The sequence below is a fragment of the Taurulus bubalis genome, assembly GCF_910589615.1.
Source record: "Taurulus bubalis genome assembly, chromosome: 10".
Lineage (NCBI taxonomy): Eukaryota > Metazoa > Chordata > Actinopteri > Perciformes > Cottidae > Taurulus > Taurulus bubalis.
Genome location: NC_136598.1, coordinates 8,964,358 through 8,983,641, shown reverse-complemented (window position 1 = coordinate 8,983,641; position 19,284 = coordinate 8,964,358). Strand labels below are relative to the sequence as shown.

Here is a 19,284-nt window from a genome sequence, read left to right as displayed (position 1 = left end):
TCTTTAAGCAAATTCCTAAAATGGCAACGAATCTTTTATTTTGTAATGTCATTCTATAAAGAATAAACACAAAAGATTCTGAGACTCTTGCAATACTCTGCTGTCAAAAACGACACAGCCCACTCGCTGAAATGTTCTTAGTGAAAAAAAAGAAAGAAAAACGTTCCTGCTAACTTTTATTTCCCCAAAGTGAGCTTGTAAAACTGACGCTTACTGTGATCACAACAGTTTAAGTATGGCCTCTTCAAACTCAAGATGGTGGCTGAGTGTATATTGTCATATCCTGCTGTCAAACCAGAAACTGTGTATTCAATTTGGACAACCTACTGGTTCTCCAATAGTCCCATATTTTAAAGCTTTAATAATGACTCTCGAGGGCCAACTCAAAAAGCCTCTTTGTTTTTCTACTCTGGTGCTTATGCAGCCGGCAACCCACTAAAAAGTTCAATAGAATCCCTGTCAAGCCCAGGAAACAAAGTCGGGATGTTATGACTAATGGATATCCAACCTCTGAGATTCTGCACCAGGGTTATCTGCTGAAGACAGGTCCTATCTTTAATATCATGCTAATTAAAAATGAATATTCATGAAAATTAAAAAAAACACTGTCATAGTACATTTAAAATTAAAACTGCCAAAGAAATCGACTGAAGCTCTAAAAAAGAACAAAAGATCCTTCTCACTCAAAACTAAACCTCCGCTGTGCAACCACATCAAAGCCTGCTGGAAAAAGCTTGAAAGTGCAGCTCACCTCTCACGGAGAGCAAGAGGGCCTTCCGACCGCAGGCGATCCCTTTCACTTGACAAGTTTATACATTATTCTGCTCATTAAAACTACTGCATGTCAGCAGGGCTTCAGTCAACTCCACGGAGGGATTAATGTCAAACAACAGAGACAAAACTGATAGCTCAATAGTATAGTCTCCTGATCTGATGAACTAATATGATATTTGTAGCATTGTCTTGAGGACATCTGTCAAATAAGCGACAAAAATAAATAATACACGTTTACTAATTTGAGCAGAGTGTAGGTAAAAAGGCCAATGAGCGATGAAGCCTGAAAACAAAGCGGGTGGAACAATGACTGGATTTTTTTTTTATCTGCCTTTAGTACATCATCTTTTCCCCTCCTTATATACAAGCATTTAAGTAATTTCCTCAAAGGTATCAACAGAAATTGCGTTTGTTGTTTGTGTACCTCAGAAGCTCCACCAGAAATAATGTATTTGCATCAAGGCTGGGCAATATTTCGATGTTATATCAATATCATAATTTGGGAAACGATAGTTTGTCAAACGTAATTCAGCATAATGTCTTTTCCTGGTTTTAAAGGCTGCATTACAGTATCGTGATGTCATTTCACTTACCAGACTGTTCTAGCTGTTCTATTATTTGCCTTTACCCACTTATATCAACAATATTATTTTGTAAATATTTCGGCCAATGGTCAACCCTTCAATATTGTTTACATTTTGATGTTGAGGTATTTGGTCAAAAATATCAAAAATAAATTTGATTTCTGATTTTGAGTCTGTCACTCTAGGGAGCACCAAAATAGTAATAACATAAAATATTCTTTAAACCAATAATAAATGAATAAACAGCTAAAAAAAATAGTAGATATCCAAAACCGATGATATAATTGTCTGAAAGGTATAAGCTGAAGCCATAGTTTATTATGCACACCTTTATTCGTTATTAGCAGGGTAAGGATTGTTTGCAGCATACTGAATATATGGACCAAAAGCTAGGTGGTTCATGCTGCAGAAATAGGTAACATTTGTTACTTTTAGTCCTCCCATCGGCAGTATCAGCATGTCACCAAAAGCCCATGAATTAGCTTATGGCTAAAAATAATGGAACCAGCAGCAAATCTAAAGCAGACGGTGCAATTATTGCATGTGTGTCTCATATATGGACCACCTGCAGCTGAAGCAGCAGCTGGCACGCGTTTATCCACAGCGCTGCCACAAGCTTCATACAGCAGTCATAGCAGAGCGAGCGAAGCAGCAAGATGACATCCTGAACCCAACCAACGGTCAGCTTCACGAGCTACACACTGAAACAGCCAGGGGTCAGTGAACCTTGTGATCTTTATTCATGTGTTGCTGTAAGTCTACAGTCATTTTAAAAGGCTACCCTGGCCATAATGCATTTTCTATAAAGTAAAAGAAGGTGTTTCCTCCATTAATTTCACAATCAATACATTCTCCCATGTGCCGTTAATGCATTTGCTCTGCTATATAGATGGGAGAGCAGGGCCAACGGTGTTTAATAGTAAGAAGCTGCTTTCTTTTAAAGGTCGGTGTTGCATGACAAAAGGCAAAATGTACACAAGGTGGTGGGGCAACACTGAAAGAATGCCTGGGTCAGTAAAAAAAAGTTTCAGGCAAAGAGAAGAAACCATAAAGGGAGAGATCCAATTTGTTCTTGAGTATGTGTTGTGATGGAAATAAAAAAGTGCAATAAAATGCATGTGTCATGTTCAATTCACAGGACTCATAAATATGTCACCAATAAAAATGACTCTTAACTTCCACTAAGCAATATGCTAAACTATACAGACAAGCTTGGGCTAGCTTTAGTGCCCTTTTCATGATTTTTCATTGATATTCTACATTTAATATTGGGTAATGATGTCTTTGAATGTTCAGCTCCCTCATTCTGATGACTTTATACTCCTTAATACTAATACTAATCAAAGAAACGATAAACTCACCATACTCCAGCAGTGACTTGCATGTGACATCTAAGTGGGTGGATCCAATGGGGTTTCTGACAAATCTCCGCCTCCGCCGCAGGTCATCTTCCCAGTAGTCGAGTCGCCAGAAGTCGTGCAGCTGACTATGAGAGAGACAGGAAGACAGGCAGGTTAGATAGAGTACACACCCCTCACTGATGGTCTGATTACAGCAGCCACTTCCTTATCAGGGGAAAACATCTTGAGAAGGAAAATCAGGGTACAGATAGCAGATTTATTAGGACTAGTGGCATGCTCTGCAGAGGTCCAGTAATGTTACCTCTGCTAAAGTCTATAGCATTAGAACAGCAGGGAGCAGCAGCAGCCACAGCATACATAAATCACAAGCACTCCCATTAACAAATACAGCATCAAATTACAAGTATAAATGGCACAGCTTGCCTCCTTTTTTACAATGTTTTTTAACAAGTCTTGTAAATCAAAGGTAGGAACCTCAACGCAGACAGCGTGGGGTTTAATGATCGGGGTCTTGGGGCGGTTGAGGCATGAGCCTATAAAACAAGCCCCCTCCCTGCATATGTGGAGCCATGATTAAAATAATGTGCTGAAATATTCATTGAAATGATTCCCAGAGCCCTGGAGCAACCCGGCTGAAAATTGCATTTTTATTCATTATTAATAACAGCGAATTAGGGTCGTAAAAAAAGAGAGAAAAAGAAGAAAACATTTCCAGCATGTGGTAACCATCTTTGTAAATGATTATTCCAACATTAGTGAGGACCTAGGATAATTTTATTGCTTGCAGCTAATGCAAACCATTACGCACGTGGACTAGCATTAGGTTACTAAGTGCTGCTCGTTCCAACTGTGCACTTTCAGGATCTATTTTAAAGCCTTTATGTTTCCTTTAGAGGGAAATGCTTTAATTTACCCAAGACAGTGAGGCGTAATACGTAAACAATAGTGATGATTCAAATAATTAGTGTGCAGTTGACAGTATGGTAAAATGTGATTACATCAGCCTGGCATGAGGTTCATTTCCATTACATTTTTAACCAAATTGTAAGCAATATGGCATCATTCGGTTTCATTTAGTTGAACTTTAAAAGCTACAGTATGTGTATAGGAAAGCACATTCCAATACCCACACGGTACATTAAGTACATGCTATTGTACAACAAAAGTATTTTAGCTCCTATCTACAATGTTGCCTTTGCCTCTGTATTATGTAAAAGAAAAAATGCTAAAAGCAGCCACCCAAAGCTCCAAATAAAACCTTGGATCTGGTACTTCAGGAGATATTTTTCATTGCGTGCAGGACACTGTAAGAACTTGGCAGGCAGCCGTCTATTGCATTGTATGGTTTCTACCCCATTCCCTGCCACAGCATTGAAGCAGTCTAAACAGATTAAAGTGTTACAGGGGATCACATCACAAAATACAGCCTCCTTGCTCCATGAATATAATATCTACAAAATGTCAAAAATCAAGAGGCTCAGGAGACTTAGCTGCTCTTTGACAGCAACAAGAGCTCAGTCTCAGTTAAGTATCAATCAAAATTGAGTCCATGTGCGCACGTTGTATGCACAAAGTATCATGAGTCGCTGTATGCAAAAGCGAGACTCAACGCCTTGAGCTTGTCCCTTGTCAATCTCCCTGAAAGCTTAACTGCGGAAAAGAGAGATGTCAGTGGGTTGAAAGGAGAAACCCACGTAAATTATATTGTAAATGCAAGATTACACAGTGTGAAAAATGTAAATCCACTCTAGGCAACTGGGCGATTACTGCTGAAGATTATGTCCCCTAATTCTTGCAAATAGACAGCAGATGCCAGTGGGGGATAAATCCACCACTTTGAAGATTTCCTTATAACAGTATTAACTGCATTTAATGCATTTTATTTGGTCTGCTCATTAAGGACACTCATTTGAGACCAACTTTGGCCTAAGCCATCCATTTGTCTTTCACAGCAATCAAATGCACAACATAACAAACCCTCTAGTTACAATGACTGGTTCCTGGGTTGGATGCCAACATTTTTGATGTGTCTTCCCCTTGATCTGTCCTGTGCAGATGGTTTTAGTTTCAATGGGGTATTCTGCTATTTGAATAGGACCTGTGATGTTCTAGACTATGTGGTAAGCGCTTGACCGGATTTGGACTGTGCCAAAGTGCTGTGCTGAAGGAACCTCCTCTCTGAGGGTGGTCCAAAAAGTGCTCCGAAGGATTGCACCCCTGATGGAGATCTACAGCTGGGAGCAACTGAGCTGTCACACAAGGGATTTCTGAGATGGCACAAAGCCACCAAACAGCACATTAATCTCTTAAAAGCATGATGGGAAATAAGTAATACGGTTAACTTTTTCGTGAAAATCAGTGTCTCCTCACTCATATGGAACCATATAATAAAATGGTAACTTGGAAAATACATGCACACATTCTCACAATTGCACAATGGTGATTTTGGAAACCGGTAATAGAAAGCTAGTTGTCTGTATTGTCAGTAAAAACAACAACACATGTCCATACAATAGCATTCTTTATTAAGCACGGCCGGCTCGGGACCTTATTTTTCACATCAAATGTGTCTGGCTTCATGACAACCATAAGGAATGGCTGTGAACTGGCCTCCTAGAAACTGCCAAAATGTATTAGTCCCGTCACCCATCAATCACCCAAATGGATTTCAAACCGCATTTTAAAAGCTAATTTTCCAGCACTGATAACCTACAGGAAACAGGAGCACCATTATTTATGGATGCTTTCAGACTTGCTAAGTGCAGTAGGATAAATGTGTATGAGGACAATCGTCTATTCTCTTTTCTTTCAAATAGGTATTTAAAGAACACCTTTCCTCGAGCAGCCAGTGTTGAGATTTTTGACTTGCCAGATCTAACACCCCGGTCTACAGGGAATGTGTTTTGTTTGTGAGAGGAAAGGGAAAGCTGACAGGCATAATTCAAAATACGATGGGGAGGAAAATAAAAGGATTGATAACAGTTTTATAGGAAACTATGACATCATTCTAGAAGAGAGAGATACTTTTGACAGCTGAAGAGAGCTCACATTAGATTAGAGGGTGATGTATTCTTTGTGCTGCTGTTATAATAGGGCAGCAGAGACCCTTTTGTTTTCGAACAATAGTATTGGTGTTAGAGTAAAAAGGTAAACTTGAGCCTGTGCAAGGAAAAAAATGTGCTGTTACTGGGTTAAATGTGCTTGTTTAAGGCCTACATTGTGTGTTAGGCCAGTGCTCCATGCTCACTCAAATTCATGCAATTGCCTTGTAAAATAAAATCCCATTCAATTAAAGATAAATCATTGAAATAAAAACAATTACAAAGATATATTGTCAAAAGTAATAACTACCTTCATGTTTTTCAAGTCACTTAAACCAGAATGGCATACATGCAACATGTGCAGGGCTGGATTGCAGACAGATGAGGATCTCATGGTTAAAGATTTCCTTTTTAATTCTATTTATGCTCAGAGGAGATTTGTGTGAGGCGGTCAGGAGGAAGAACAGGGACATGCTGATTCAATAAAACACTATTATATTCCTTTTAAAAGCGGCCATTGGTGACATGAGTAGGGCGTAATTATAATAAATACCCGTAATCAGTGACAATTCTATTCAAAGGCACAGTGACTGGTTTATATCACACACACACTGGACACTGAACACACGTCAGATTTTAGTGCAACTCGGAGGACAAGTGGTCTTTTCTTTCATTTTCAGTTGTCCTAATAGGCTCCAACTATGAGTTACAACGGACATGAGGAATTCGCTTGAGATGCCAGTAGAGATGAAAAACTAAATAAGAAAAAAAATCTAAACTTATAAAATAAACAAAAGACCTAGTTCATTGGTACCTACCTAACATGTACTTGCCCAAACAGAATTATTGAGGTAATTCTGGCACCACATTCAGTACAGGCATGTAAACCAACTCTCATTTTACTAAATCATATTACTTAATGGAATTGGTCCTTCGATGACATTAAAATGACAACCAGTTATGCGGGTTAGTGATGATACAGAAAACCATCAAGCAGCCAGCAGACACTAAAAACCAAAGCGAGGAAATGCTAAAAACAATGTCTGTCAACAATTGCATTCTTTCTGGAAAGCATTTTACAGCCCATTCCTCAACATACTGCTGCTGTATAAATAAATGAAAAGACAATAAAAAAAAAGACTGTGCATAAAAAAGTGGTGACTGGAAACCGTATAGTGATGAGCATTTCTCAGCCTACTGCTTTTAAAGAAACCTTAAAACTGAGAAAGAAATACTCAATAATTACCTCTATAAAAACACATCAAGTTTGCGTCTGTTGAATGCCAAGTGTGAAGTGACTATACATCATGATCAGATTATCGCAGAGGGCTCCAAATGGTGCACAAGACTTTCATCTCTTTAATTTCACGACACTCCACATTGTTGGAGACGTGTGGATACCAAGCTAAGATTCAAATGGTTCTCGTCGGACTTTTCTTTTGTAGATTGAGAGATAGAGCATAGACACAGGGAGAATGGGTTGGACAAAGACGAAAGGGAAACAACACGGCAGCAACTAGATTAACTCCAGGTCATCTGGAGTAATGAAGACAGACGTACACGACCAGACGAGGGATGAAAAGCCGTACTGTACTGTCGGTGAACTCCCATGGATCGCCAGCTTTGTGGATCTCCATCTTTCATCAGAAATGGGGCACAGTCAGGCGATGCCCAGTTCAATTGCAACACCCGGCGAAATTGATGATTGTGTGAGTGGGCCTCTTTCCAAAGATAATTAGCACAGTGTGCAAGGTTAAGAGTAGCCCACGGGACTAGAGCCTGCTGTAGGTCAAGAACAAATGCAAGTATGGAGAATATCAGCTTGCAAGAACAAAGGAATCCTCATGTGATAAGTAAGATCTAATTAAAGGGAGAATAAAAAACATTATAACTTGCAAGCCATTATAAAAGGGGCATCATTTTATTGAATCCTATCGGACTGAAACATTAAAAGAGGCTATACAGAGGATAAATCAGACCAAAAATAGCTTTGGGGGAGTGGGCATAATAGAAGCCTCTAAATTCTGCATGCAACCATAGCAAAACATGGGCACTCAGAGGTATATTGCTTTTATATTGGTTTCTAGGATTATCCAATTCTACTATATTCTTACTAATTGTAACAGAATACTAAGCATTTATGACAATAATCTATGTATTTATGAAAGTGAAGAAGAGAACATGCATTTGTCAAAAGGAATACTATTTTTGAATCATATATATTATATTATCAGGATGATTTTTGTTTATATTATCAGCACCAACAAGAGACCTTGGCCTTTCTTTTGCGCCCCAGAGGGGCCATCAGACCTCGAACCCTCCGAGGCCATAAAGGTGCACCCCCCCTCCCCTGTGCTAGAGGACTTCTATTAGAATTGATAACCCTTTCAGGCAAGACCAAATATGCTGTGCGCATCGTGAGTAAAAAGGTTCATTCCATCACAAAGTTATTATCCACCGGCAGATTGTTACCATTCATCAAGTGTGAGAGATGAAACTCACTGTTAGTCAAGGGAAACGGCTGTTTCACTGCCTTGCCACAGATCAATATATGCCGCCATTTTCCTTTCTCTCCTCTGCTACAAAAAAGTAATTATACAGAAGAAATGTTGACAATCAATAGACTAGTCAGGTGAGGTTAAGGTCTGCTGTGGGGGCCAGCGAAGGCTCCTCCGTCACCTGTCACCGATGCTGCTGATGTGAACACGGACGCCAGCATGGGAACAAAGGGAGGTTTGTCTCCATCAGCCCCTTTTACATTTCTGTTAGGGTGGTTGTGTCCAAACAATTAGTAAGCAAGGAGTGCTGGTGAATGAATGGTAGAGAATGAAACACATAAATTGTGACTATTTTTGTTTAAGTTTCACTTGTACGAAGGTGTGCCTGGATATCTTTGTGAGGCTACATCACCTTCAAATAAAGTAAATGGGGTAAACCTCTATGAAGAATGCATTGTTTGAATATGTGGGTTTAAAAATATTTCTGTCATGCAAGAACATTAAAAAGGATGCAAAAAAATGTACTTGTAAAAACGTGGCACATATACCTGTCTGTATAATTCTAAAAGAGTATTTAAATAGTTTCATGAATAACAGATTTGTGATGTGTATTGAACAGTTGCTTCCTAATTTACTCTTCTGTAGTGTGAGAGAACTGCAGCACAAGAGCGACTTATCATCACAGTGAGGTAGTCCTACACAAAAGTGCTGGACGTTATTCTTCAATGAATTCATCAGCCTCGCCTTGACATCTACTTTCACTTTAGACGAGCCTGAACTTTATAATCCACTGGCAGGGTTCAGAGGTCAACAGCAGAGGGGACCAGAGGGCATGAAAAATCACTCTCTCCCTGGAAAAAACTCTGACATCCAATTTTCAACTTGATTTATCAGTGTAAAGCTAAAATTGATAGTGTGTCATTACTGGGCAGGGAGCTGTCTTGGAGAGATGTATCAAAGCCTCCTCATTTTGATTTAGCGCGGCGGATCAATACAACCCTATACTGTTTCAATTTGAGGAGTATTGATTTTCCCATGCGGACTCTATACAGGGGGACATTCATCATCAAGCAAGCATATAGTATGATCTAACAGGGCACCACAGGGTCTGATCTGCTTATTCTTCACTCAGATCGCATGACTGCAGAGCAGCTGTTTCCAAGCCTTGCACAGAATGTTTCCTTTCCGTCAGCTGTTGTCGTAGATGCTGCAACACAGTTTCTTACGCTGTTCTCCACAAAGAGAACAACGGCTCCGAATGGATTCGCCTTCAGAGATGCAGATAATGTTCAGATGTCTGTAATTCAGACAAAAGCAGATTCATCTCATGGTAAGTCAGACAGTTAAATCATATTCTAGTGAACGGCGCTCAAATCACAGACTGGTAAACTGTGAACATGTACATTATTATACTAGTTTCTGCCCCCTGCTTGCCAGAGAATCATTGTGTTTATAATATATTCCAGACAAATAATAAATATATTTTGGCATGTCTCCAGGCAGAATTTAGGAGTAAAAAGCAAAGCAATTTCTGTGCATGATGGTGAAAACAAACATTGACAAGTCTCTGTCTCTCTCTCTGTCTCTCTGTCTCTCTGTCTCTCTCTCTCTCTCACACACACACACACACACACACACACACACACACACACATAACAGACAGCCACCTCAAAATGCTTGAGGGCTTTATATCTTACAAGAGCAGCATAAATGGGAAAGTTAATGTAGCATTGAATAAGACTAAGCTGCTGAACTGCAACACTGCCTTGAGCTTGTGAGCATATTGCATCATTTTTCTTCACCAGCAGGTTACCATTAAATTTGAATTTGTTGGAAGTTTTGCGGTATCATTTACAATACACCCACGCTCAATAACCTTTTGTTTCAATGCAAATGCTGTGCCTCTGAGGGGCTCCATAAATATTTGAACATGAGCCCAGAATTCAATGCAATAGATTTTGTCACGGGTACGACTGCTGAGGTTCAGTCAGATTTATGAAAATCTGTACTTGAATACTGTAGCCTTCTCAGTCACGGCCAACACATACATATACATTTTCATTTGACAATGTTTATAAAACAAAAAAAATCCTTGACAATAGTTGGAAATTAATCACAACACATTCATAGCTTAGAAACTTAAAAACTGGGAGTGAACAATGCCAAAATACAAACAGTTGATATGATGAAAGTAGACACGGTGTCCCACAGTGCTTAATCTAATGGTCCATAAAAAAAGAAAACCGAATGTAGCTGCTTTTGCCAGTCAAAGACATTAAAATATAGCTGTAAAAAATAATGATGCTAGCAATAATATTATATATCGTATAAGATACAGTATGAAATAAACCCAATTTCAGCAACAATGGTTAAACATCGGCATCGTATTTTCAAAATGTAATAATAAAACCAAAGCTACTGTTTCAGGGAAGCGGCTACATTTGTTTTGGCAAATCAGCGGTGGTGGTTTGTGCCGTTCAAGGGCCCCATCTTGCAGAATGTAGCTCACAGCATAATTAGGTGTTCTGATTAATGTTTGGGTGAACATGCTATTGTCTTACTGCACATTTCTTCATCTGAATCCCGTGGTTTAGATTGTTTTTCAACAGACGAATCTGTAAGCAGCAACTAAAGCTCCCCCATTCAAGCTTTTTAACAATTGCTGGCATGCAGTTACATCTGTAACAACAGATACATGTTCAAATTCTCAGCTCTTTGCTCAGTACAAAATACTCACAGTAAGTTGTAACTGTCTGTTTGTGCATTATAATCAGGTCTTGATCCTGCCACTTAACTCTGTATCTGTGGGAGCATGTGGATGCAGGTGAGAAGTGGGAGGCCGAGCAGGAAAGCCTGCGGTTATTTTAACAGGGCCCATGGGGAAGTCTGCAACTACCACCAGGTGCTGCGCTGTGTTACTGAGGGGGTCAATGGATGCCTGGACAACACTGCAGAAACACCCCAACCCCCTTCTTCCCCCTTTGCTATCCCGGTCTGTCGGAAGACTGGCCAATCAGCTGTCCCCAGGGGATTAAGCCACTCCACACTGTAATTGCGTTTGCTGACCCGATCGCTGACCCTATCGGATCCTGGGAAAATGACATTAACTGGTGGTCCGATCCCATCACTGCAGAGTTTTGTGTACAGGTAACTTCTGTCCTCTAGGTTGGACCTAAGGTTGAGCAGCTGTGGTTCACGTTCAAGACTTAGTGGGGCCCACGTTGGTCTGAAGGTGAACTTGTACAAGTGTGAGGGCTCACCTCTGGGCCAGAGTCCCCCAGGCACTGTGCTTGTTGGTGAGGATGTTGACGATTTTCTGCTTTAACTGGTTGGCTGTCACATGGTCTCTGTGTTTCGCCGCACTGATCAGGTGGTCACACATCTTCTCTTCTTCTTTTCTGTCAGCAGCATATTGGGCACAGTTGGACTGATTTGGGATTTAAAACAAAAGGGGGAAAAAAAGAAAAACATAGTGTGAAACTCTTTGTATATTTACAGTATCCACTGCCAAAAGTGATGTCTGACATTATAATAATAGCATTTGAGAATGTTTTACTTGAATAAAACCAGAATAATATATCCCCTCTAATGGAGCATTTGTCACACTGAAGAATGTTATGGCTTCATTCAACACACTTGAGTGCATAAAGATATTAGTGGACAGCTGAGAGATATATTTCTGTTCCCTTAGAGGAGTGTAGTAAATCATGGCGAGCACATGAAGGCAGTCCATTCCCTAACTGCGGACAGATGAGGCTCCCTGCTAGGTAGCTGTGGATGGTGCTATTAGAGGAGAAAGGAAAATACCCTAATAGATCCACAAAGAATATAGTCTGTCAAGGTTAACAAATCTACACCGCCAATATATATAGGAATATGTTATTGTCCCCTGGTAAAGGAATGGAGTCAAATGCATGCAGTCATTTTCCAGAACACAATGTACCATAAGGACATATTGCCTCCTGTGAATTGCCAACGTAAAAAATAGGAATATTGAAGATATCATAGTCCAAATAATGTTGGATATCCAAGTGTCCGAATGATAGGGTTTTATTCATTCCTCAATATGAAAAATGGCGATATTGGCTTTAAATCAATTTCCAGAAGTCAGTGCAACTCTCTAAGTGTTCCAGGTGGCTAAAAGTAATCTAGAAGAGCACATCTGACCTTATCTTTGCTGCTAAAACAAGATTGTCTCACTATGCCACCCTGAGGGAACCCTTGCTAATATTCAAAATCTAATTTGCTAACAGAAGATGGAAGTTAATTGAATTTCCTGTTTCAAATTTGAATTCTGTCAGATATTATACTTCAACATATTCTTCATGCGGCAGATAACTCAATCTCCGCTTGTCAACTCACATCTCCACGTGATGCAGTGACAAATACCAAACGTTATTTATCACTTTAAAGCATATGACGCTTTGCCCTGACACCAACTTAATTGTAAAAATGTCTTATCTGCGTCCTGAATCTTCAATCTTGGAGAGTGGGTAATAAAGTAACATCAGACCTAGATGAAAAGTGTAGGCTGTCTGGCATTGGCAGACAGAACGGATGGGGCCAGGTACACTTCCCCCTTCTACTGACATTGCATATCTAGCCGTCTCTTCCAGTTTATCTAGCAGGTCAAGGATCCTCAAGAACTGTATATCAAGCAGCTGTTTGAGGATGGCTGCTTTTCCCAGATAAGAAACTCATCACTGCTCACATGTACCCGCTGCTAACAGGCGGTAGAAGAATGTGTGTGTGTGTGTGTGTGTGTGTGTGTGTGTGTGTGTGTGTGTGTGTGTGTGTGTGTGTGTGTGTGTGTGTGTGTTGATATGTCTTCTAATGTTCTACAATAACCAAACAAACTATTTTAACACAGCACAGCTTCTTTATATTTTGCTATCAATCTTTGTGAATATTTGCTTCATGTGCTAATTTGCTGACAAGCTTGCATTGAAAAATAAAAAAGGGCCATGTTTTTCTTTCTCACATTTTCTATAAAGACAACCATTAAGGGAAAATAAAAGCTGAATACTGATTACTGCAAGAAATTGTATATTCCAACTTTGCCTAAATCGTGTTCGCTGTATGAAATATGAGTGGTTTGATGTGGTCCGGGTAAATAAAGACGCAGGAGGCTGTCCTGTGAGTTGGTTGCCAATTATCAGATGAAAACCCTAAATTATTTTTTAAATTGTATTTCCCTTTGCTACTAGTAATTACATTATTTTATATGAATTGTAGGCGTCAGGAGTTAATCCACAGAGGGACACAAATTGCTGAACATATACACAACAGGAGATTTGTTTTATAACTTACTTTATTTCTATTATTTTGAGTTTAACAGATAATTGACAATGTATTCTATCTTTATAGAAGATAGTAAACATTTTAATTTAAAGAATCGGTGATCAGCATTAATTCTATTTACTGTTGGTTATACTCTCTTTTGTACAATATGTTGTCAGTAGTACGACTCTGTGCCCAACTGTAGCATTTAAGTTCAGATTCAATAAAGGATGGCACAGTTTATACCTCAAACTCGGCGTGTTTGTGGACGTCCTCTGCTCTCTGTCTGTTCAGGATGAACTCGGCCTCGTTGGCAACCCGAACTATGTGGTCCTTCATGGCATGGCAGAGCAACCTTTGATATTACAGGGAAAGACAAATGCAGAGTAGATTTATACACAAACTATCATTAATAAGGAAATATCCAGTTATTTATTAGCTCAAATCTGTTGTAATGCCACCCCTAAGGGAGGAGCAGGGTTAAGGCAAATATACTGTGTACTGTGCAACATTCTGCTTGTTGAAAGAGCAGACTAGTAAACAGCATCATTTGTCTGTGTTATATTGCAAGGCTGCAGGTCAGTGACAGTTCCCTCTGTAGCATTAAGGAGGGAATGGGGTGTCATTAGAGCATTGAAGCCTATCTGGCATACTCCTGATTGACTGAGCATCCCTTCCCACTGACCAGAACATCAACCCAGTGCCTGTAATGCTGACAAGTCAGGCCGTGAACAACTTCTCACTTGGCTGACTCTAGAGGCTCCGTGGTCTCCACCCACATTCACATTTAAATTCCACTATCTTTAATAATTGAGAACACCCTGGCTACTGTGTGCAGATTACATGCCATTTTACACACCATTAGGTTAGCTTTGTTTTAATTAAAGCAGCCCCTGTTCCTCTCCAGTGCTTGATACAGATTGTAATTTCCCTCCTGTCCCAAGGAGAGGCAGTAATCCCGAGGCTGCATTCATCAGCTGCTATTGCCTCTTTAATTGTTGACAAGCACCCATTAATAGACAGACGTTCACTGTTCACAGACAGAGGCTGACAACGCTAAGCTTCATTTTGAAACCAAGAATAGACGAGAAAGCAATTTGACGAGCGATATTTGGAGACTGGAAAAATACTTTTGTTTCAATATTAAAGAGAAAAGTAACACGAATCAATACAGGTGATCACACTTGGCATGGATGTGACTTGTATACATTTTTTTTTTTCAGAGGTTGTCCCCTAAAATCATTGACCATCCCAGACAAAACCTCCTGAAAGTTTGTTGTTTGTGCTGTAAACAAACAAAAAAATGTAAAACTGGTCTCTTGAAGTGTAAAATGTGGTTGTGTATTATTATTGTGTCTCAAAGCACCTGATATTTTGTCTTTTTCTGGGTCAACAATATTGTGATCCCTACATTTTTTGCTTTTGAGATTTGAAGATACTGCCTTAACAGAGCGTAACTGTGTGCGTAAAAAAATACTGCATGTATTTGGAAATACTGTACTAACAGTAAGCCAAAAGCAGTTCTCTAGTGGCTTACAGCTACAGTCATGCAAGAGGGAGAGTGGTCATATTAAAATAAAGTGATTCCTTTACTTTCAGACCTTTCAGCGTATTTTCAGTATGTTGGAAAGTGGCTTTGCTTTCAAACAGCTGCAACATGAAACAGGGGAACAGCACACAACTACCTGATGTATCTGTTGTCACACATGCAGCAGCAACAACGTCTTTGTCGGCCACGCCTTGTAAGGCAAACAGATTTACCAGACTCTAGCTACCTCTAGATCTGTCTAGTTAGACAGAGCAGGTGTGCAGAGACTTGAGTAACACTGAGAAATTATGTATCTGTCAGCAGCACCCTGGACAGCGCCGTGTGGCCCTGCTGACTGAAGCTCTTTGTTCCAGGGCCAGCAGGGGACTCGGAGAATCATGGCCGGGCTGCAGCAAGAGCCCGGGCACAGAGCAGGTCTGGCCAGATGGGTCAGCAGATGGGCAAGGAGGCTGAGCCGCCCCTGATCTGCTCTATGGAAAACCCTGAGTCTGGCCACACCCAGAGACGGGAGGAAGAGGGAGGGAGAAAGAAAGAGAAACACAGACACTGGGATGTACAGTATGACAGTAGAGATATAAGAAGAAGGGAGACGATAGGAGAGGGTGACTGCTCTTTAGTGTTGATATTCTTACTTCATCCAGTCACCACAATCGTATTTGCCGTTACCCCCTACTGAGCAGACACCAAGACTGCTTGGCTGACTTTATGTATTAACGTGAATGGACACATTACCTTCCTTCGTTGATTAGCTCAATGAAAGCCAGGCCAGCGTTCTTCTGAATGGAGTTCTGCCATTCCTGAAATTAAACAATTTAGGATACGTTACTTAAAGAAGATCTCCATTTTTTTGTTATGCTTTTGGGCTGTAAATGGGTTATTAAAAGTCCAAAAGAGAAACACAATATAAATACGTTCTTATAATCAATATTAGATATGGGTTAGTAAAAAAGCCTGTCAGTACAGCAAGGATTACCCAAAAGGGCAGAAAAGCTAAAAGAATATTTTCTCAAACAGCTTCAATTCAAATGAAGTTAAAAATAAAACGGCAAAAAACATTTTGTTCCAGCAACAATATCTTTGAGAAATGCAGGACCAGAATCACATTTCATTATCCAAATTGCATATTTCAACTGTAATCTAGATTACATGGCATAGTTTGTAATGTAAGTGGGTAAATACAGCATTTAGTTCATCGACCCTTTGAGAAAAGAATTGTGGCTATGAAAAGCAGAATTCCTGCACAGCCAGTGTGACCATCCTTTCATCCTATGTGAAAAGATCTGTATACACAGGAGAGATGTAATTGTGGGATGAAACTGTATCCTCTTACTTAAATACAGCCATTTCTTCTGTCCCTTACAGTGACAGATTACTGAGCAGGCTCACTGAGCCCTGCAGTGTGTGACTGGAAGGGATCCGAGCCCTGGGCCAGAGTGCTAGCACTTGCTGTCTCACAACATGCTCTGGAAATGATTAAAAAACAGTTTGCGAGCGTGCCTTTCACTGTGGGAATCCAGCTCTCCTGTACCCTCACTGAGGTGCAAATGGAGGAGAAAACAGAGAAGGCCACAGTTCAAAAGAGGAGGGAAAACAGAGGAAAAGTCAAGGAAAAAGGTTTTCAGTCCTGAGGGCTACTAATGTATATGGAACTCTGGACTTTCCACGCTCATAAGGAGCCTTTGAACTAGACTACCCATTTATAATTTGCAGAAATTAATGTCACTGTCATTTACAACGTGACAAAATATGTGGGGGTATTTAGTTTAGGTGTGAAAACAGTGATATACACTGCTTGTTCTATGTCAATGTCTGGAGAAAGTAAGCAGCATTTGTTGTGTACATTACCAGAATAAATGATGTTGACATTATTATGTATGGGCATGTGTTTTTGTACACAGTTGTCGTGCCTGACACATACCGGTTCACGCAAGAGTACCCGGTCTGACCCTACGATGCGTTAAGTCAGGGAGATGGTGCTGACAAACTGCTGAGCATCTGGTATCCAAATGTTCCCCATGACCCCCTTCCTCTGCTACAGTATCTGTCTGGAATAAGCTGATCTTGATTTGGACAGAGTTCATGTACAGCCAGTCGTCTGAGGTTCCACTTGCACCGTGCTCACGTGACAAAAATAAATACAGAAACCAAGGCAGATGTGACACTGGGGCATTGTCAGAAAAATGGCAGTAGGTCAGTGGAGGTATTGCATGAACTAGTCAAATTTGGTATCTTGTCTGAGCTATGCTTGTTGACAGCTGAGATAGCACTTCAGAGGCTCTTTTTTTCTTGTCTTTTTTTCCTGGAGAACAGAGGTCCCAGAGGAGGCTGCCTTTGATTGCATGAGCTTCCTCTGCTGCCCATTTGAAGGGAATTAGACATGACATGCAACTCTTAAAAAAAGAAAGATGTGGTCCTTGATGTAAATGCAGACCATGACCAGAATGCAACACCTCTGGCTGGCTGTTGAAAGTTTGTTTAGTAGTTTGGATTTTTTTTTTATGGAATTTTAAATAGACCAACAATAAACTGAAAAAAACAGCCTAACAGTTACCCACTTACATATTCAGCAGGCGTGGGCAACGTTTGGTCATGTTTCAGGTAAGCTGACGAATGAAAGTCCAATAGTTACTAAAATAGTCACTACATTTTTACTCCTGAGAAAAATTATCTCACACCTTGCTAACATTGGATTTGGCTTTGGAAATATTGTAAACAATTTGTTTTCCTGAGCTTTTTCTTTCTGCCTGGAACTGCTGGAGACTGTTAATGAGAGCGATGAAACTAAACAGTACATTATAGAACTTGTGGGTGTAAAACCAAACAATTTGCTAAAAGCTGCTAAAAAAGCAACATGCAACACTTGGATATTATGATGTTGTAGGTTCACTTTGAACAATGTTACAATCCCTCCATCTATCTTCAATAAAACCACCACCTTTATGTCAGACTTAAACTCCCAACCCACAGGACTCTTTTCTGGCCTTGAGAAGATTTTCTCTCCTCCCACTTTCATCTTCGTAAAATTCAGCAGAGCACTATGTATTTGTGGTGTTTCAATCCACCCTGTCAGTGTGCAGGAGTGTTTGCTTTTATCTGCTCTGTTATACTCTCCACATCTGGAGGCCTTCCATCACTAAATCTCTGAGGCTCCACTCTTGATCCCCCCTGTATGTTTAAGCTGTTACAAGAAACAGAGCTGCTTGACCTTTTCATTCAGCTGCCCAGGCTGAGGAGAGACACACAGTGTCTGCATCCGTGGCCAGCCACACGATGATTGCTGTGATTAGTATGCATAAATAAGAAAAGGCAGATCATTAGCACTAATTCATTCATAAAACTGACAGGTCACAAAACAGAGAGGGACTAAAGGTCAGCTAAGTGCCCTCATGGCTGTCTTAAAACATTAATGTTGAAATATGTGAGGAATATGTTGAAGTTGGCATTTTGTAATGATGTCAGCCACAGCTCATCCTGCATCTGAGAAGACTTGCTGGACTTTTTGAAAGCACTTGAGATAGAGTATGTAATACCAAAGATAACAATTAGGAGTATATGGCAATGTAATTATCAGTCAGAGCAAAGATATCTGCTCATGATAAAACAGCTCTGCATACACATCCGTTTTTTTTCACCTGAAAGAAGTAATATGGAGGACACTGATAACAGTTATCAATCATTACAGAGTGATTTTAAACTCATATTAGCTGGCAACATATCTGGATTCATTACTGATCATGCAGCATTATAATACAACGCAATGGCTCATCTCCATTTGAGAGGTTGTAGAAGGACATCAAGCTATATGTCCAGCTTCAAGCCCTCGCTGTGTGATCAATATCTCAGCCAGGATTTCATCCCTAGAGCCCCTAATGGCAGGAACCTCTGGAGTCGCAGTAATGCTATCTGTGTAAAGGGGGGATGGACTCAGACCCTTAACAGCATGCTGACGCTCTCATCTGCAATAAATCCTAGAGCTGGAAAAAGCAACTTCCCACACATACTCCACAGACAGAAAAGCGGTGCAAAAAGGAGCCCGTCAAAAACCTTCAAAAGAGCAACAATAACTCAATGCTGGCTGCCCTATTTATGTATGTTCTTTTGAGGAAAGCCCCTGAATAATGGCCTCCATATAACAGAGGCTGAGCTCCTTGCTGAAGAGGGCTTTGGACTACGGATACCACGGAGCGCACATAGTGG

The 19,284-nt window shown here is 40.2% G+C and overlaps 1 protein-coding gene across 2 annotated transcripts in view; it reads right to left on the bottom strand.

The window, feature by feature from the left end:
- Positions 1–19,284, bottom strand: part of LOC306743000 (neurobeachin-like) — a gene marked incomplete at both ends in the record, with an annotated part of 186,063 nt that overhangs the window by 64,696 nt on the left and 102,083 nt on the right. For both annotated transcript variants that reach the window (XM_079225467.1, XM_079225468.1), the window contains 4 exons: positions 2,720–2,844; positions 11,519–11,685; positions 13,785–13,893; positions 15,820–15,884. In XM_079225467.1, coding sequence (XP_079081593.1) covers positions 2,720–2,844; positions 11,519–11,685; positions 13,785–13,893; positions 15,820–15,884 — 466 coding nt within the window. The remainder of the gene's footprint in view (positions 1–2,719; positions 2,845–11,518; positions 11,686–13,784; positions 13,894–15,819; positions 15,885–19,284) is intronic.